Source organism: Chiloscyllium plagiosum, chromosome 32, assembly GCF_004010195.1.
Source record: "Chiloscyllium plagiosum isolate BGI_BamShark_2017 chromosome 32, ASM401019v2, whole genome shotgun sequence".
In the NCBI taxonomy this organism is placed as follows: Eukaryota; Metazoa; Chordata; class Chondrichthyes; order Orectolobiformes; family Hemiscylliidae; genus Chiloscyllium; species Chiloscyllium plagiosum.
In genome coordinates, this window is record NC_057741.1 from 38,559,630 (window position 1) to 38,581,082 (window position 21,453).

General features: G+C 42.0%; 1 protein-coding gene across 1 annotated transcript in view; it reads right to left on the bottom strand.

Annotated features, from left to right (window-relative positions):
* Window positions 1-1,736: 1,736 nt before the first annotated feature.
* arhgef38 (Rho guanine nucleotide exchange factor (GEF) 38) overlaps window positions 1,737-21,453 on the bottom strand; it is a 91,625-nt gene continuing 71,908 nt past the window's right edge. The window contains exons 12-14 of the mRNA XM_043674467.1: window positions 16,412-16,610; window positions 12,059-12,336; window positions 1,737-6,129 (exon numbers count right to left, since the gene is read on the bottom strand). Of these exons, the coding sequence (XP_043530402.1) occupies window positions 5,944-6,129; window positions 12,059-12,336; window positions 16,412-16,610 (663 nt within the window). The 3' untranslated portion in view covers window positions 1,737-5,943. The remainder of the gene's footprint in view (window positions 6,130-12,058; window positions 12,337-16,411; window positions 16,611-21,453) is intronic.

Sequence of the window (21,453 nt, forward strand, 5' to 3'; positions counted from 1 at the left end):
TACTAAAAAAGACATTGACCATTGTGACGTTAAAACTTTGAAGAAGCCATGTTATTTTCTAGCTGTCTACCCAGAACAATGTGCTAGATTAGGAATATGGGAGGGATGTGCAATGGCCAATGACATATTTATATCACTAGAATATTTACATCACTGAATAACTGGCTATATAAATAAAAAATCACAGATGAAAAGTCTGAAGCTTTTCTAAATCAGAAAAGATATTACAAATTGCAACTAATGCAAGGAGGTGGGGATTTTTTTGATTTGGAATGTACAGTCTGAAAGTGTGGTAGAGCAGATTCAATAGCAACATTCAAAAGAGAATTGGGTAAAATATTTAAAAAGGAAAAATAAATTGCAGAATGATAGGGTAAGAACTGGGGAAGCATGGAACTAACTAGACTGCTCCTCAAAAAATCAGCTTTGGCACTATGGGCAAAATGAGCCTTCTGATGTGATGTTAATTGATGCTGTCAGATCCAGGAGTTAGATAGCGCAGAGAGATTAGAATGGTCACAACAGAGTGAGTCTACTGCTCTGGATAATTCTGTGGATTCGGTTGCTTAAATTCCCCTTCAACAAAGCACTGGCTTTAAATGATCTCAAAGTTGTTTAGATTTTCTTTTCAGCTGAGCTGGATGTAGCTATGAACTACTTCAAGCCAAAGTGTTGTAACCTTTGTCTTGGTGTATTCAAGTCCGCTATGAGTTCAATCCTTTTGAAGAACAAGAAAAATTGCCTGAGGTGGGTAGTTTGTTTTTGTGGTTAAATGTTTCATGCATCCTTGAGTTTTGAGAGGAATTGAAGCTCAAGTTGAGGTTCTGGATTAGGTTCCTCAATGAGCTGGAAGGTTCGGTTTCAGACGTTTTGTTACCAAGCTAGGCAACATCATCAGTGAGCTCCCGGATGAAGCACTGGTGGTATGGCTGACTTTTTATGTATTTAGGTTTCCTTGGGTTAGTGATGTCATTTCCTATGGCAATGTCATTTCCTATTCTTTTTCTGAGGGGGTGGTAAATGTGTTTGTTGATAGAGTTCCGATTGGAATGCCATGCTTCTCAGAATTCTCGTGTGTGTCTCCGTTTGGCTTGTCCTGGGATGGATGTGTTGTCCAGTCAAAGTGGTGTCCTTCCTTATCTGTATGTAAAGATACTTGTGAGAGTGGGTCATTTCTTTTTGTGGTTAGTTGATGTTCATGTATCCTAGTGGCTAGTTTTCTTCCTGTTTGTCCAATGTAGTGTTTGTTACAGACCTTGCACAGTATTTTGTAAATGACATTGTTTTGCTCATTGTCTGTATAGGGCCCTTCAAGCTCATTAGCTGCTGTTTTAGTGTGTTGGAGGGTTTGTGGGCTACCATGATGCCAAGGGGTCTGAGTAGTCTGGCTGTCATTTCCGAGACGTCTTTGATGTAGGGGAGAGTGGCGAGGGTTTCTGGAAGTGTTTTCTCTGCTTGTTTGGGTTTGTTGCTGAGAAATCGGTGTTCATTGAGTACCTGTTCTTTTTGAATAACTGTATAGGTGATTTTTCCTCTGCTCTGCATAGTTCCTCTGTGCTGCAGTGTGTGGTGGGGCTCGTTGGAATAATGTTCTAATGTAGCTTCATGTATTCTCCTTGCTAACTTAGCTCTGCAATGAGAACTTAAAGTCTCTTTCTCATAGCCAGGCATTTTTACCCTTCCCACCAGCTTAATGAAACTCCACACCAAAGCAGAGGGAAAAAAAAATAATCATTTTATAGTGCAAGTTAATTCAGAAAGTTAGGTACAAGTCATGAATCAAACAATGTATGTGTAAATTCATCCAATCAATCGTAAAGTCTGGTAAGGTAAATTGCATTCCCTGACGGGAAAAGCAACGATTGCATCAAATGTTTAAAATGCTGAAAGAAATAATATAACATTTCCACAAGAAAAATGCCAGACAGATTGAAAATGTGCAAATATCAAAGCCAACAAACATTCCTTCTGTGCACTCTATCATCAAAAACTACTCTTCGGAGTTATGAAGATCAAATTCATTTATGGTCCCATGATTGGTTGAATCTTTTAATGGAACTGCAATGTGTTAGGTGGTGGGATTAATGATTATTGACCAAACAGGAAGATTGCTTGCATTAGTCCGTACTCCAGGGATTCAGTCTGTGGCCATAACAAGCAATTTGATGGTGAATGGGAACTGTTTGACAAACCCCTATGGATTCCTCACTGGATTAGGGTACATTGGAAACGTGACTGGCAGTTGTGATGCATCATTTAAACTTTCTCAAACATCTCCTCCTGCTCAAGCACAGGCAGAATAATGTTCCACTCTGCTCCAGTGAAAAACCTTCTGTGCATTATATGGTGGGAGAGAAACACAGACCTGAGATGTGTACACACAAACACATACACACACACTGTGCTACCTTACCTGAGATCATTTCAGTCCTCTCACAAAGCACACCAACCTATCATCTCGAACTGTACAACTTTGTGACCTTCATTGTATATGTCTGCAACTAGTGTGCAATCTATATTACATCAGGCTCACTGTGATAAAATACATTCTGAAAAACTGCTTAAAACTTCTATAAAACATAGAAAAAAAGCAATATTTTTGAAAAAGATCAGAGACTAGCATAAAACCCTCATAATTTCATGGCTTAAAAGAGTTGGCACATGGGGATCCAGTTACCTGACTATCAGTTACTTTTGAGTATCAATTCTGTTTTAATGCCTAATCCACCTAAATGTTCCAATGGGTGAGTTAGTCATCAATACTGGAAAATAAGTATAAAGCACCAGACCTCATGTCAGAATTTCAGGAATATTCCCGTTTGTCATAATTACAACTGTCTGGGAATGATGATAGCTCAGGATTTTGTGTTGAATTACAATTTGAAACAAAACAAATTAGATGAAAAATAAGGTAATAAAGCAGCTTAATTCAACAATAAATATGAACCTTTGGTTAATATGGCTCAGACTGAATTGTTAACTTTCAATAGGAGTGACCCCACTGACCAGGGTCTTGTTTTGTAAGTATTGTTTTAACATCTAACAGCATTCAAGGCCACTTTCAGGGGTTACTATTAGAATCAAAAACAAAAAATGCTGAAGATCACAGTGGGACCCAATGTATAGAAAGCAAGTTAACGTTTGAGTTGAGATGACTCTTCATCAGAACTCTAATGAAGAGTCATTTAGACTGGAAACGTAAGCTTTCTCTCTCTCTTCATGGATGCTGCCTGACCCAAAGTGATCTCCAGAATATTTTTTTCAGTACAGATTCCAGCATCTACAGTAATTTGCTCTCACTATTAGGATCAGATCAGATCCTGCTGGTAGGTTTCTTTGCTGGAGAGATTTAGGAGCCAGAAGGATTTTTCTGATGATCGTTCTTCTGATGTTAGTTATTGGTTTCAAGTTCTATACACAACAATAACGACAATTTGCATGTATATAGAGCCTTTACCATGGTAAAATGTCTGAAAGTGCTTCTCAAAATAAAATTGTCACGGAGCAACATAAAGAGATACTGGGTCAATGGCCGATGTATAAAAGAGCACCATAAAGGAGGTGAGAGAGCCAGAGAGATTTTGGGAGAATTCCAGAGCTTAGGATCCAGCCCAGCAGTTGAATGCTCAGCCACCAATGTTGGAGAAGTATTAATTGTGCAAATGGCCAGAGTCAGAACAGGTCTCAGATGGCTTAGGTCTGGAGATAGGGAGAGGTGAGGTCAAGAAGGGATTTAAGCAGTAAAATCAGACAGTTTGCCTCTTTGTTTTTTTGTTGTTGCATGGACTTGTGCAGAAAATGACCTTTCTAATCATGACACAAGGGATTTGCCCCAAAGACAAAACAACATTCCTGCTCTTTCCAGAGGGTTGGGGAACTCTGCGTTTAGCACAACTCGAGATGTCATTTAAAAGGTAAAGTCACCACAGATTTACTGGACGACAGGGCCGCTCTCTCATTAGAGAAAAATGCCTGCTGGTGGTTTAATCTGAGATTGATATATTCTTAATCTCACAAAGGAATTAAGGTATATGGAGAGAGTGCGGGTAAGTGGTGTTGAAATGCCCATCAGCCATGATTGAATGGTAGAATGGACTCAATGGGCCGAATGGCCTTACTTCCACTCTTATTTCTTATGGTCTTAATCTGAGGGTCCCCATGCCTCTGGGTGAGGGGAGAGGTTGAGGAAGAGAGTCCTTCATGGTAGCTTCAGCTAGCGCAGGAACTGAACCCGTGTTATTGGCATCACTAAACATCACCAACCAGCTATGCAGAAAACTGACCTGGCCCACCTCCAAAACATTTAAGGTAAATGCCAAAAGATTCAGCAGATGGTTAAGATTTGTAACGCAGTCCCTGAAAATGTAATAGAGACCATTAAACTGAGCTTTTCAAGAGGGAATTGGACTATTACTTGAAGGAGAAGAGTGTGCAGGATTGTGGAGATAGCAGGAGTTGGCAAAAGGTCCAATGCTCATTTGAAGAGCTTTTGCAGACATGATGGGCCAAATGGCAACCTTCTGTAATAATTCTGTGATTTTTGGACATTGTGAAGGAGATCGAACAAGCCGCATTTATCCCATTACAAACATTAGCCATGTGCTTTGTAGGATTCCATTTCCAGAGATGGAGTTCATCGCCAACCTTTCTTTGTGTCAGGTAATGCCAACCAAACAAGCATGGAAGTCTGTGCACCTGACATTTGGTGCTCCGAATTTAATAATCATTGATTTCAAAGCTCTGGACTGCCACCCTAAAATTCTCCAAAGTGCATCAGACCCATAATGAATGCATTGATTCCTGTCACTGGGACACAATGCGGTTGATCCGGCTTTCCCTGCCTTTATCTGCCAACTGTGACACAAGTGACACAAACACATTTCTTTCTGAAAGTACTTTCACAATAGGCTTAAAGATCTCTGTCTGAGCTGCACCATTTTACATATGGATCTTGCAAAAATATTTGCAAATTCATGTTTTTCAACTTTAATTTAAAATCATTTACTCCACAGGAGTAATGTTTAATAGTAATGTGTATCTTTCGGTCTCAAGAACATACATTAATGTGGTCTTTGGTCATTAGACTGGAAGCAAGTGTTTTGCCATTTCCCTCACTTGTGTTCATTTCCTTCTCAAACACAAGTACACGCACAAACACTTGTACACACACAAACACAGTTACATACACAAACATGGGGCTACAATCCCCTACAAAGTTGCGACGTGCTAATAATTTCATATCCTTCATGATAAGTTAAATACCCTTCATTTGATTGCAAAGCATTTGAAAGTTTGTAAACACAGAGACCATGTGCCTTGGATCCAGTGGAACAGAAAAATGTGTGACTGTATTCAATCATAGCTATCAGTACGACTACTGTGACCCAGACCAGGTATCTGTAGCCATGTCTTCTTGTTACAATTCTTCACACCTCTGCGTCTATGTGGCTGTGGCGAAGTGGTATTATCACTAGACTATTAATCTAGAAACTCAGCTAAAGGTCTGGGGATCCAGGATGGAATCCCATCACGGCAGATGGTGGAATTTGAATTCAAGTTTTAAAATAAGTATCTGGGATTAAAAATCTACTGACAACCATGAAATCTATTGCTGATTGTTGGGGAAAAAAAATCCATCTGCCTCACTTCAGGGAAGGAAATGTGTTATCCTCACTTGCTCTGAGCTACGTGTGATTTCAGACCAACAGCAATGTGGTTGACTTTCAACTGCCCTCTGAAATGGCTTAATAAGCTACTCAGTTCAAGGGCAGGTAGGGACGGGCGATAAACGCTGGCCAGCCGGCAATGCCCACATCCCAAGAGAGAAGGAGAAAAAAAGCAAACTTCAACTCTTTTGCTATGATTTAGTAAACTTAGAGAACAGCTACAAGAACATGGCTTTCCACCCAAGAGTTTCTTTAAAGGTTGTCACAAGTTGAGCCTTCATGCGTAGGTCATCCTTCCCAGATAGTTCGCAGGGACATATCCCCGCTTCCCTTTAACTTCTGCCAACCACCAATCTGGGTTCCCACTCAAGTCACTGGATTTCACAATTGTCACTCGTTCGTATTCCTGTAGGCTGAGTTCATGTTTACTCCGTGCTTCAAAAGGATAAACAGCATAAAAGATCTGGAAAAGATAAAACTGTAAGCATCACAAAAACCATAACAGGCATATCACTGGGAAAAGTGGTTTGTATAATGTCCTGTCTGGTGTGGATACATTAACCTACAACACAAGAATGGGTCATTCAGCTGAACTGATCCATGCTACACACACAGGCTCGCCCAATCCTTATTTTCTTCCATTGCTTTCTGAAGACCCTTCAATAAAGTTACCCCACTTGTAGAGAAAAGAGCCCCAGCATGTGCCATCTTTCCTAAGAATTACAATCTCATCTTTACTGTTAAATCTGCTCAAAAAATATTTAAGTTAAGCAATTCAAGGGAAATCATAGAATCCCTACTGTGTGGGAGCAGGTTATTCAGCCCATTAAATCCACAATGACCCTCCTAACAGCATCCCACCCAGACCCACCACATCCCTGTAACCCTGCATTTCCCATGGCTAACAACCTAGCCTGCACATCATGAACACTATGGGCAATTTAGCATGGCCAATCTACCCTAACCTGCGCTTCTTTGGATTATGGGAGGAAACCAGAGCACCCGGAGGAAACCCATGCAGACACGGGAAGAATGTGCAAACTCCGCACTGACAGTTGCCTGAGGCTGGAATCAAACTCGGGTCCCTGGTGCTGTGAGGCAGCAGTGCTAACCACTGAGCCAATGTGCCACCCTTTTGCCATGCAGAACTCACTTGAACAAAGATTCAAATTATGAACAGGTGTGACCAGAGTATATCCACATGCAACAGAGTCATAGAATCATAGAGATGTACAGCATGGAAACAGACCCTTCAGTCCAACTCGTCCATGCCGACCAGATATCCCAATCCAATCTAGTCCCACCTGCCCTCTAGTTCTGGACTTCCCCACCCCAAGGAAAAGATTTTGTCTATTTATCCTATCCATGCCCTTCATAATTTTGTAAACCTCTATAAGGTCACCCCTCAGCCTCCGACGCTCCAAGGAAAACAGTCCCAGCCTGTTCAGCCTCTTCCTGTAGCTCAAATCCTCCAACCCTGGCAACATCCTTGTAAATCTTTTCTGAACCCTGTTAAGTTTCACAACATCCTTCTGATAGGAAAGAGACCAGAACTGCATGCAATATTCCAATATTTATCTAAATTAACCTCCATCTGCCACTCCTCAGCCCATTGGCCCATCTGATCAATATCTCATTGTAATCTGAGGTAACCCCCTTTGCTGTCCACTACACCTCCAATTTTGGTGTCATCTGCAAACTTACTAACTATACCTGCTCATATCCAAATCATTTATATAAATAACAAAAAGTAGTGGACCCAGCACTGATCCTTGTGGCACTACAGTGGTTTCAGGCATCCAGTCTGAAAAACAACCCTCTGTCTTCTACCATTGAGCCAGTTTTGTATCTAAATGGCTAGTTTTCCCTGTACTCCATGAGGTATAACCTTGCTAATCAGTCTCCCATGGGGAATGCCTTACTGAAGTCCATATAGATCACATCCACCACTCTTCCCTCATTGATCCACTTTGTTGCTTCTTCAAAACACTCAATCAAGTTTCTGAGACATTATTTCCCATGCACAAAGCCATGTTGACTCTCCTTAATCAGTCCTTGCCTTTCCAAATATATGTACATCCTGTCCCTTAGGATTCCCTCCAACAACTTGCCCACCACTGAGGTCAGGCTCAATGGTCTAGAGTTCCCTGTCTTGTCCTTACCACCTTTCTTAAACAGTGGCACCACGTTAGCCAACCTCCAGTCTTCCGGCACCTCACCTGTGACTATCGATGATACAAATATCTCAGCAAGGGATCCAGCAATCACTTCCCTAGTTTCGCACAGAATTCTAGGGTATACCTGATTTGGGGTCTTGGGAATTTATCCACTTTTATGCATTTCAAGACATTCAGCACTTCCTCCTCTGTAATATCAACATTTTTCAAGATGTCACCATCTATTTCCCTACATTCTTTATCTTCCATATCCTTTTCCACAGTACATATAGATACAAAATACTCGTTTAGTATCTCCCCCACCTCCTGCAGCTCCACACAAAGGCCTGATCATTCAGACTGAATAAGATTCTGGCCTGTATTTGATTCTGGGTCTCACAGAGTAAGGTCAGTGTCTAACTCATTAGAACCAGGGGGGAATCCCTGGTCTTGCTGATCTGGTCGGCAGTGAGACAGGACGTCAGTAACCCTTCCAAGGCTACTGTTCGTATTCAAACACATGGTGACTCACCAATTAGCTATATGCGGCAGAGGAGCATAGCTAATTACGCAGTACGGGCAGATAGGTCAAAGGTGCAGGCACAATATTAAAAGGGCACCTGAACAGGCATTCATTTCCCACAATTCATATGATCCTGCAATGGATGCCTCAGAGCTGCAGCAAAATCTTCTGATTTTACATCATTCTCCAACATTAATAATAACCTCAATTACTGCTTCCTATGATGATGTATGAAATAGCATATTATTATTTTATTATTCCAGAACTTGGGTTCTAAAGTTGAGGTAACTGGGGTTTTGATTTTCAATTTTGTGAAGGTTTTTCTTTTAAAAATGAGTCAGAATCTCATTTTTTGTAGCACCAGGTCAAAGCAGCCAACGCAAGACATCATGAGATTTAAGCTAAAAGACGAGTCAAGCTACCCTGTCAGGCAATTGCTGAAGTGTTTACTAAGTTAAGAATTACGACCCAGAGGGAAACAGCTGGATAGGGGCCAGAAACGGGTCTGTTCAAAACAGAAGGTCCATACCAGCAGAAAGGCAACTTCAGAAGTGGAAATACGTCTTAAACTGTTTTGGCAGTTCGAGTAGACAGGGCTGGAAAAAGCCCCAAGGTCTGTACAAATATTTAGTGAATTAGGTTACGTCTGTGCATCTCAGAGACACAGAGAGAGAAACAGCAGCAGAGAATCACATCCTGTAAATGTGCAGAAGCTCAAAGGGACTATGTCAGTGGTTACATTAGCCGGGGTGCAGAGGAAATTCAGAAGGATGTTGTCTGGTATGGAGGATTTCATAGAATCATAGAATCCCTGCAGTGCGGAAACAGGCCCTTAGACCCAACAAGTCCACTCTGATCCTCCGAAGAGCAACCCACCCAACCCACTGTCCTATATTTACCCCTGACTAATGCACCTAGCCAACACAGCCCTGAACATGATTGGCAATTTAGCTTGACCAATTTAACTAACCTGCACATCACTGGATTGTTAGAGAAAATTGGAGCACTGAGCCACCCTTTCAGCCCTGAAGAGAGGCTGGATAAGCTCAGGTTACTTTCTTCAGAGCAGAGAAGGTTGAGGGGACTTGATAGAGGGATCTATGATTACGAGAGAGATGGACAGGGTGAATAGAAAGCAGCTGTTCCCCTGGTTTGAAGAATCAAAACTAAGGGGGCATGAGTTTAGTTACGGAATGGTTATGGAATGGGACGGATTACCTGGGGGAGAGTTGAGGCAGGGAACCTCACAACCTTTAAAACCTACGTGGATGAGCACTTGAAATGTCATAACGCTCCAAGCTATGGGCTCAGTGCAGGATACTGGGGTTCAGGCACACAGCAGCATATTTCAGGCGGTACAGATTCGATGGGTCAAAGGGCCACTTCTGCACAGTGTGATTCTATGATTCTAATTGAGGAAGAAATCAAAGAGCAAAGGCAGAAGTGATACTTTTACTTAGGGAAAATGCTTGTAACGGACATTGCTGGGAATCTTTTGCAGTTTCCACATATCTTTCGAATGAATAGCATTTTTTTCATTTGTGTAATAAACTTTTCTTTTGTTAAAAGTACATTGATAGCCTCTTGTGAATATGTTCAGTGACTAATTGTCACAGTAACCAAATTGCAAAAATAAACTTATGATCTATTAAGTCAGGTTTCACTCTGGGATCTGACTTGTCCAGTATTACCATCGAAGAGAAAGTGAGGACTGCAGATGCTGGAGATCAGAGCTGAAAATGTGTTGCTGGAAAAGCGCAGCAGGTCAGGCAGCATCCAAGGAACAGGAGAATCGATGTTTCGGGCATAAGCCCTTCTTCAGGAATGAGGAAAGTGTGTCCAGCAGGCTAAGATAAAAGGTAGGGAGGAGGGGCGTTGGAAATGCGATAGGTAATGCGATACTGTGTAGTCACTGCAACGTGACACTCAAAAGGACACCAAGCAGGGTAAAGGTGAGAGTGCCGAGAAATGTTAGGAAGGATTTGGGGCTGCAGACCTCAGCAGCAGATGGCACATGTAGATTGAATGCAGAGGAACTACAATTCCTGTATCAGCTGCAGTGCAGGGAGGGCATGGAACACTTAATCGGGTGGGTGTTGGAAATATCACAGGTCTACAGCCGTAGGAATGACTGCAAGGGAGGAACTGCTCACATTTTGCAGAAGTGCAGTAAAACAGGTGGAAATGCCCCAATATTTGTGCATTGGTGTGCAATTTGAGGATGTGGTGGGAATATAAAGGGATCAGATTAGCCACAATCTTATGGAATAGTGGAGTCACCTCTTGGGGACTGAGTAATCTACTCCTTCCCTTAATTTGCATTTTCATGTGCTTCCTGAGCAGGACTTTCTTTATTTCAAGGAGAAAGTATATAATTAAATGAAGTTCTATGAATAGAATGACGATGAGGAAAGTGGATTAAGACAGGTCACACCAATGCAAGAGGTAAGCTGTAACAACCATTCGATCAGAGAACTCCCTCACTCAGTATTATGTTTGCCACAGGTCATTATTATTAGCATGCATGGTTTTATCTATTTTCAGCAATAGCTGTTTATATTTATAGAAAACTGCTGCTAACTTTCTAAGTTGCCGAAGTTCCCTGAATTGTCTGGGAGTCACCAGCAAATAACTTTAGAAAGCCAATCCCAGGCTTTAGTTTTCATCAAGTGTTTGAGGTTTCAGGTTTATAGAGGTTTATAAAATCATGGATAGGGTAAATAGAAAAGGTCTTTTCCCTGGGGTTGGGGGAGTCCAGAACTGCAGGACATAGGTTTAAGGTGAGAGGGGAAAGATTTAAAAGGGACCTAAAGGGCAACTTTAACACGTAGAGGGTGTTGTGTGTGTGGAACAAGCTGCCAGAGGAAGTGGTGGAGGCTGGTACAATTACAGCATTTAAAAGGCATCTGGATGGGGATATGGAATAGTAAAGGTGTAGTGGGATATGGGCCAGGTGCTGGCAAAAGGGACTAGATTAGATTGGGATATCTGGTCTGCCTGGACACATTGGACCGAAGGGTCTGTTTCCTTGCTGTACAACTCTATGACTCTCATGAAGCAGTGTGATATGTCATCCCCGGTTAAACTGGGATTGTTTGATTCTTGAGCTCTGATGGCCTGCCCTACAATTTCCATTCCCAATGTGACCCTTACACCAATAGGTTTGCCCATTACTGTTTTAAGTCCACAAAACAATGCAAAGTATTTCACAGCCAAATGATTTCTTTCGAGCCCTGGGCAAACACAGCTGGCAATTTGCAGCCAGTGCAGTGACACAAGGAGCCAATTAAATATCTCATCTATCCGGTTAAAAACAAAAAAATAAAGCTTTCATGGTCTTGAGATATTCCAAAGGCTTCACAGCAAGTGAGGGGCTGACACTGTGACAGGGAATAAACATTAGCCTGAACAATCCCCTGGGTCTTCTCCGAATAACAGAGTTTCAAATCTATGACTTTTGACCCAGATATAAAACAAAATGCTACCAGTGTGTCAGCATCTGACACGATAACGAAAGTGGAACCACGGAAATGAATACCAACAGTAATTTGTGACTTTTATGTCAGCAAACCACAAAAAAACCTCATAAAATAGGATAGATTCAGGGAAGGTGGACATCATGTTCATGGCGTGTGGCCAGGGAAGAGAGGAACAGTAACGACAGCCAAAGGTTAGCACTGCCTGGTAGTTTGTAAATAGTTCCCCTACTTTACCTGCTGATCTTCTAAGTCACTTGAGGTGTCGTCATTTCCATTAATGGATGATGTCTCGGGTGTAGACACTTCCTGAGAGTTGAGGAGAGGGTTTTCACCGTCGTTGGCGTTAAAGTGCATACTCCTTGCATTGTTGGTATCTCCACAGGGTGAAGACACAAACAGGCTAATGTCATCAAAATCTTCATCAAGCGCTGATCCATCTGTGGACACTCCATTCTGGCCCGTTGCAGGATTGTATGGCCTCAGAAATGAGGAATACACATAACCTTGCAACACTACATGGAATCAAAAACAGTTATTCACCCTACAATGTTATGTTACATTTTTTCAACAGAATTCATTCAGCAAAATTCTTTACTGATGGAGTTCACACTTATCCATTAACTATCATCACACATTATTTCAGTCGCTGGCTGTGGCCTGACGGCTGAACCTTCATGTGCTTTCAAATAACTAGCGGCAACAATGAGCTGAAAATATATTGGATCCTGGTCTGTCCCAGATTTCAAACCAAGCACTCTGATTTCACTTGACACTTGGCCCTTCAACCAACATCCATATGTGTCTATGACTGTTTGAGAGTGAAAGAGAGTGTGTGTGTGTGAGAGAGAGAGAAAAAATGTGTATGTGAGAGACAGAGAATGTGTGAGTGAGTGTGAGTTTGTGTGTGTCTGCCCTGCATTGAAACAGCACTGTGAATTCCTGTGCTTCTACTGGAGAGCAAAACTGGGCCTCAGGTTATTAAAGGCTCAAACGTCCAGAGTCAGGGCTGGGAGTGCTAATCATGGTTGACACAATTTTAATAAAAAGAACAACAGCCTTGTTCTGTTAACAATTCTATTTGTTATTTCAAAAGAAAAGTTTGTTTTGAATAAGTCAGGGAATGAGTTGGAGTTATATGAACAAGTAGCAGGATATGCAGTTCTGTTCCTTGGGCCTGATTCCCATTCAAAAATAACAACGGCTGCTCTGACTGTAATGTTAATTCCTCATTCCCGCTGACACCCAATAACCTTTCACTGCCTGGTGTACCAAAAATCTACCCACCACTGCCTTCAAAATATTCAAGTACTCTGCTTCCACTAGCTTTCAGAAAAACAGCTCCAATGATTCATGACATTCTGAGAAAAAAATTACCATGTCTTTTTTTTAAACAGTGATAGTTCTAACTTCTCCCAAAAGAGGAAACACCATCTCCACAGCTACCTTGTCAAGACCCGGCAGGATCTTAAATGTTTTAATCAAGTCACCTCTAATTCTTATAAATGCCAGCAGATATCAGCCCAGCCTGCCCAACCTTTCCTCATAAACAACCCTCCCATTCCAAATATTAATTTGGCAAACCTTCTCTGAACTGTTACCAAGTGTTCCTTAAATAAGGAGAGTGATAGCACACATACCACTCATGATGCAGTCTTACCAGGGCTCTGCTTAACTGAAGCATAATCTCCCTATTTGTGTATTTTGTATTGAAACATATTTTGCTTCTAATGGGGCTTGACACAATAAGTGCTGAGATGATGCTTCCCTCATGGGACAGTCTAGGACCTGAGGGCACAGTCTCAGAATAATTTACGACGAAGATGAGGAGGAATTTCTTCTCTCAGAGGGTTGTGAGACTTTGGAACTCCTGGCCATGGAGAGCTGGACAGGCAGAGTCCTTGTGTATATTTAAGGCTGAGAGAGAGAGATTCTTGATCAGTCAGGGAATCAAGGGAAATAGGAAAAGGACAGGGAAGTGTACATTAGGAACATTGGATAAGCCATGATTCTATTGAATGGCAGACCAGGTTCGAGGGGCCGATTGGCCTACTCCTGTTCCTATTTCTTATGGTTTTATGGTATTTAATTCCTCTTGCAATAAACAATAACATTCATTACCTTTCATAATTACTGTGTCTGAAGCCTAATCTTTTGTGATTGCATTAGAACACTCAGACCACACTAAGCTCAGCAGCCTCTCACCATTTAGATAATATGTTTCTTTTATATTCTTTTTGCCAAAATGGAGAATTTCACAATTATGCTCACTTAATCTATCTATATCTTTTTGTAGCTTTCTTAAGTGGTCTTCACAATTTAACTTCCTATCTGTCTGTGTTTCACCACCAACGGTCATTTGAGTGGGAGCAGCGGTGGGCTTGGATCGGCGCAACATCGAGGGCCCAAGGGCCTGTACTGCGCTGTATTCTTCTATGTTCTATGTTCTATGTTCTATGTTTCACTAACAAATTTGGCACCTCATCAAAGTCATTTTGGTGAGAAAGGATTTCCCTTCCACAAAACTATGTTAAACCTACCTGAACTCAAGTGCCCTGTTATAACAACTTCAATAACATCTTTTAACAATAACCCTATGATAGATGTGGAACTAACTGGCTTGTGGTTTCCTGTTTTCTGTCTCCCCTCTTGTTTAAGGAACAGAATTACATTTTCATTTTAACATCACAGAATGTATAAAGGATGGACAATAAATGCAGGTAAGCTATTGATGCCTACATCCCATGAGTGAATTAAAAACAAAACTCAATACAAGAAAAACCCCACAAACAACATAAAATTACTCAACAATAATGATTAAATGTCAATGATTCCAATGCAATAAGGGTTGCACTGTGATGGAGAGTAGTTTTGTCTTATCCAATTGGAATGGAAGGGCTGCGCGATTTATATAGATTGTATTTTAATATCAGCTATTTTTACATTCTATGTTTAGTGATATGTTGGTTTTTCTGTGTCTGAAGGGGTTGATGATTAACTTGCATGCGTTTCTGTAGCCATTATGATTTATTTTAAACAGCCTTATACAGATAGAGAAATAGCCTCCAGGATTAATGGACTTTTTGTTTATATTAGGAAAGTTTGGGACATACACACCAAATAACCAAACCCCACCATCCCATGGCCAACCATTTTATCACCCCTTCCCACTCCCCCAAGGACATGCAAATCCTGGGCCTCCACCATTGTCAAATCCAAGCCACCTGCCAACTGGAGGAAGGACTCCAATCATAAGGCATCAACATTGACTTCACTAGTTCCCAAATTTCCCCTCCCCCTACCTTATCCCAGATCCAACCCTCCAACCTGGCACCGTCCTCTTGACCTGTCCTATCTGTCCATCTTCCTTCCCACCCTCCGCTCCACCCTATCACCTTCACCCCTCACCTACCTTTCCCCAGCCCCATCCCCCTTTTATCTCTCAGCCCCCTGCGCCCCCATATTCCTGATGAAGGGTTTATGCCTGATATGTCAACTCTCCTGTTCCTCAGATGCTGCCTGACCTGCTGTGCTTTTCCAGTGCCACACTTTTCAACTCTGACTCTCCAGCATCTGCAGTCCACACTTTCTCCAAGTCTGTTACTAAGCAAGGTAAATAACTGCATTAAGATTTAAAATATTAACTTCAGGGACTGGCACTTTTAAGCTTAGGGAAAACACCCATACCTTGAAAAACAAAAGTTTGCTTTGAAGTTTCAAATTTGCATGTTTCTGCAAAAGTCTCAGATGAAGTTGGATGTGTAAAGGAGGAATGTAGAAAAAATGAATAACCTTAAGGCCAGAAGTTCAGTAACAGTTCAGACCAGGAGTGTTTGAATAAAAACCTGAAGAGATTATTTGAAGCTGAGAACATTTAAGCTCAGGTGCACGAACATTTTGCAGACTGGATGTGAAAATCACAGTTACCTATAGAGATGCTAGAGGTGGTGATTTTACTCTGGTGTTAGTATTGTACAATTGGTGCTTTTGGGTACTGTACGGAGATTTGCGTTTTTATGGATTAATAGCATTATGTGTTACCGTGATTTTCAAAATCATTACAGTTGAGATATATGTAAGTTGTCTGGTTTGTTCTATTCTATCTTAATATAGCTTGCTTAATAAACTTATGCTTTTTCATTAAAGTCAAATTCACAACATTGAATGTTTGTGTTTCAGGGGGAGACCACCTTGCTATTCCAAAAGAAACACGAAATACGATCTATCAAGAGAGATTTCAGTCTGCGATGTGTCTTGACTAGGAGTAACATCAGCTGAGATTATAACACAACCGCTCATACAAGAAGGGCAATGGAGTGGATTGGCAAAGGCAGTAGATGCAGAACTCTTCAGAAGTTTAAGTCATATTTGGATGTGCAGTTGTGATGGAACAAAAGGAATAAAAGGCTATGGGCCAAGTGCCTGAAAACGGGATTAGAATAAATAGATGGTTATTTTTCACCAGCTTGGACACATTGGACTGAAGGGCCTTTTTCTGTGCTATAGATCTCTATGACTGTAAACAGCAGTATATTAAAAGACCAGCAAAGTTCAACTCAACGTAGAGTGATGGGAATTGGAAACACTCACCTCCTGTATCAATGAGCCACCTGTTCACACTCCCGAGAGGATCCTGTTTCTCAAGGACTGCCACGATTTCCCCCTCATGAAGAGATGCGTCTAAATCTTGGGCAGCATTGAATTTTCGTTTTGCCTGAAAGAGTTTGTCAGGGCTGTGTGTGGCCAAGAGCTTAGCCCTGACATCTTCAGTCTGTTGGGGAGCCTGAGGCTTTGAGGAACAGAAGTAAACCAAGTACCAGTAAATACCTCAGAACAAAATCACAGCTCCAAAAGTCAAAGAGAATGAAGTTTTGAAGAAGGGTTATTGGACTTGAAGTGTTAACTCTGCTTTCTCCCCACAGACCTGCTGAGCTTCTCCAGTAATTTCTCTTTTTGTTTCAGATCTCCAGCATATGCAGTTTTTTTGTTTTATTTAAGTTTGTGAAGGGGGTGGGTGAGCAGTGCACAGCTCAGCATTTCTAGATTTGGTATGGTTGGCAACTTGGGAAGAAAACAGAGTTAATGTTTTGAGCCCACTCACTCTTCATCAGAACCAGTTCATTTGTTGTAAAGACTCATTTCATTCGCCACTATGTTTTGGGTTAGGAAGTTTTATCCTGTCTGGCCTATATGTGCCACAAGTAAATCCTGGGGATTACTGCTGACCAGAAACTGACTGGGACAATCATTTAAATACAGTGGTTACAAAAGCAGGTCAGAAACTATGAATACTGCAAGGAGCAACTCAGCTCCTGACTCCCTGAATCCTGTCCACCTGATGAAGCTAAGCCTGGATGGGTTCAGCTCCAACAACACTCAAGAAGCTTGAAAACCACGACAAAGCAGTCCACTTGATTGGCAACACAACCACAAGCATCTACGCTCTCAACCACCAGTGAACAGTACAGTAGCAGCAATGTGTACCATCCAGAGGATGCACTGCTGAAATTCACCAAGGTTCCCAGCCTTGGGCAACTGTCTGTGTGGAGTTTGTAATTCTCCCGGTGTCTGCATGGATTTCCTCTGGGTGCTCCAATTTCCTCCCACAATCCAAAGATGTGCAGGTCTGATGAATTGGCCAAATTAAATTGCCCATAGTGTTCATGGAATTGTAGGTTAGGTGCATTAATTAGGGGTAAATATAAAGTAATAGGGTAGGGGAATGAGACTAGATGGGTTACTCTTTGGAGGGCTGGTGTGGACTTGGATTTGAAGGGATTCTATTCTATTGTAATTTCTTCAACCACAAATACATGGGAACACCGCCATTTGTAAATTCCCCTCTGAGCTACACATCACCCTGACTTGGAAATATATTGTCATTCTTTCAATGTTGCTGGGTCAAAATCCTGGAACTCTATTCCTAAGTGGTATTGTGGGTATACCTATGGAACATGCACTGCTGTTGTTCATGAAAACAGCTCACCATAATCACCTCAAGGACAATTAGAGATACGTGGTAAATGCTGACCCTGCCAGTAAAGCCCACGTCCTGTGAATTAATGAGATTGTAGCCAAGCTCTAATTACCCTTGAACTGAGTAGCTTAACGAGGCCATTCCAGGGGGCAGTTTAGAGTCAACCACATGATGTTGTTCTGGAGTCACATGTTAAGGTGCTCATGGACCAGATGAGTTTTTACAACAATCACTTATCAGTTTAATGGTCAACATCACAGCAAGTAACTTTCAATTGCAGAAGTCTAGTCCTCTGGATTATTAATCTAGCCAATTGACCACTGCACCAACCATTGCCCTTAAATTGAGACAGTATTCATCTGACTGGCAAAGAGCACCTAATTCTAAATAATTCTACCCTTTTGTGTATCAGATTAAGGGTGAAGACAGTTGCAGGAGTGGATCTGATGCCACTTGTAATGAAATTGCTCAGTCTCTAGACTCGCCAATGAAGGGCAGTCAGGTGGACGAGGTACCAAAGTCTTGGAAATACATCTTCACAAGGAATCAGCATTCAAGAAGGATGAGGAGAGGAGGATGAAAGAGATAAGTAGGAAAAGTAGCAGTGATATAGACACAAGTTAACATGCAATTTAATAGGCTGAATATTGTAGAGAAATTGAATTCCATAGTTTGGTATCTATAGTATTATAGAATCCTTACAGTATGGAAACAGGCGTTCAGGCCCAACAAGTCCACACTGACCCTCTGAAGAGTAACTCACCCAGACCCATCCCCCTACCCTATTACTCTACATTTACCCCTGACTAATGCACCTAACCTACACATCCCTGAACATTATGGGCAATTTAGCATGGCCAATTCACATAACCTGAATATCTTTGGATTGTGGGAGGAAACTGGAGCACCCGGAGGAAACCAGTGGAGACACGGGCAGAATGTGCAAATTCCACACAGACAGTTGCCCGAGGCTGGAATTGAATGTAGGTCCCTGGTGCTGTGAGGCATCAGTATTAATCACTGAGCTTCCATGTCCCCCCCACTATGCCACCCATAATTAAACAAATTAGAAGTCAATGTGGTGAGTCATAATTTCAACTCAGTGAAGAAGTGAGGAGAAAAAGTGTGCAGTGTAGAATATTTTGAGGTAAATGGACAAATTTAACAAAATAAAGAGCGAGAACCATACGTTAACTGATAAAGAGGAACATCAAGAAAAATTATAAGAATAGAGGGAAGTGGAGAGAATGAATGAAAGAGAGAAAAAATGAAAGCGGACAGATGTTGTATCATGAAAACATGAACTGCTGGCTAAGCCCAACAGGTCAGGCAGCATCTGTGGAGAGAAATCAGAGTTCATGCTTTAGATCCTAGAGACCTTTCCTCAGAACTGGCAGTGTTTAGGAAAATTAGGGGAAAGTGAGCACTGCAGATGCTGGAGATCAGAGTTGAGAGTGTGGTGCTGGAAAAGCACAGCAGGTCAGGCAGCATCCAAGGAGCAGGAGAATCGACGTTTTGGGCATAAGCCCTTCATCGGGAAGCCCTTCCCAGCTAGGGAAACGTTGGTTTTTATTTACAGAAAATAGGGTGGGGGAGGGGGTAAGGAGTAAATGATAGGTGGAGATAGAGCCCAAAGAGAGAGAAGAGCAGTTTGGATAGAGAAAAGAGTGGATAATGATCAACCTGGAAGAATGAATGGGGATTGTAAGCAGCTAACAATGGGTTATGTGTACTAGCTGGCAAAAGTGAGGACTGCAGATACTGGAAATCAGAGTCTAGATTAGAGTGGTGCTGGAAAAGCACAGCAGGTCAAACAGCATCCAAGGAGCAGGAAATTGATGTTTTGGGCAAAAGCCCTTCATCAGGAAGGGCTTTCGGGCTTTTGCCCGAAATGTTAATTTTCCTGCTCCTCGGATGCTGCCTGACCTGCTGTGCTTTTCCAGCACCACACTAATCTATGTGTAATATCAGACTATATAATAACAAGGCCTGGTGTTTGGGGGTTGGGTATTGTGTAAATTGGGCAGAGACTACTCTTGGATAGATGGAGTGGGTAAGCACTGGGAATGCACTGCTGACATGGAATGAACATTTGGAATAATTAACAAACTGATCCAAAGTGGGTAACAGGAACAGGAGGAGGTTATTCGAGGTTGTGCATCTTAATTAGATCATAGCGCAACTGTATCTTAACCTCCTGGACTGGCCTGGTCCCATAACCCTCACTGAACAAAAACCCATCAATTTCAGTCTGAAAATTTAAAAAGGCCTCAACTGTTTTGGAGGGCTGAGTTCCTGAATTTTCAGAGGATGCAGCATATTTTTCCTAAAGAACTAGATCAGAAAAACAAATGTCAAAGTTGAAGTGGAACGGAAAAGGGGAAAAGGGTCACAGGTTCAGAGAACAGGGCAACCAAGAGACCTTGGGTTTACAATAATGAAGTGTTGACTTCCAAATGAAATCAGAAAGAACTGCGGATGCTGTAAATCAGAAACAAAAACAGAAATTGCTGGAAAAGCTCAGCAGGTCTGGCAGCATCTGTAGAGTGAAATCAAAGTTTATGTTCCGGTTCCAGTGACCCTTCTTCAGAACTTCAGACCCCTCAGACGAAGGGTTACTCAATCTGAAACGTAAAGTCTGATTTCTCTCCTCAGATGCTGCCAGACGTGCTGAGCTTTTCCAGCAATTTCTGTCTTTGTTCTTGAAATGTTGTCCTTTGTTTGAACTGAGGTCATTGAGAAAGTCCCATTAGCGGGGGACTGAATTTAAGAGCTGGGAGGTTATGCTGCAGATCTATAGAGACCTGGTTAGACTGCATTTGGAATATTGTGTTCAGTTCTGGTCACCTCATTATGGGAAGGATGTGGAAGCTTTAGAGAGGGTGCAGAGGAGATTTACCAGGATGCTGCCTGGACTGGAGGGCATGTCTTATGAAGAAAGGTTGAGGGAATTAGGGCTTTTATTATTGGAGTGAAGAAGGATGAGAGGTGACTTGATAGAGGTGGACAAGATGATGAGGCATAGATAGAGTGGATAACTAGAAAATGTTTTCCCACAGTGGAAATAGTTATCATGAGGGGGCATAATTTTAAGGTGATTGGAGGAAGGTGTAGGGGAGATGTCAGAGGTCGGTTCTTTACACAGAGAGTGGTGGGTGTGTGGAATGTACTGCCAGCAGTGGTAGTAGAGTCAGATACATTTGGGACATTTAAGCGACTCTTGGATAGGCACGTGACTGATAGTAAAAGGTAGGGTATGGTGGAGAATGTGAGGACTGCAGATCAGACTCAAAAAGGATGGCTGAAAAAGTACAGCCGCTCCAAGGAGCAGGAGAGTCAACATTTCCAGCAGAAGCTCTTCATTAGGAATGATGGCGGGGGGGGAGGGTTGTGCTGAGAGATAAATAGGAGGGGTGTGGGGCTGGGGGTGGAAGGTACTTGGAAGGCGATAAGTGGCTGCAGATGGGTATGGATGGTGATATGTCGGAGCAGAGGTTTGGGAAGGAAGATGGACAGATGGTAGAAGTTCAAGAGGGTGGTGCCGAGTTGGAGGGTTGGATCTGGGATAGATTGGGGAGGGGAGAGGTAGGTTAGCTTGATCTTAGAGTAGCATTAAAGGTCAGCACAACATCGAGGGCTGAAGGACTTGGACTGT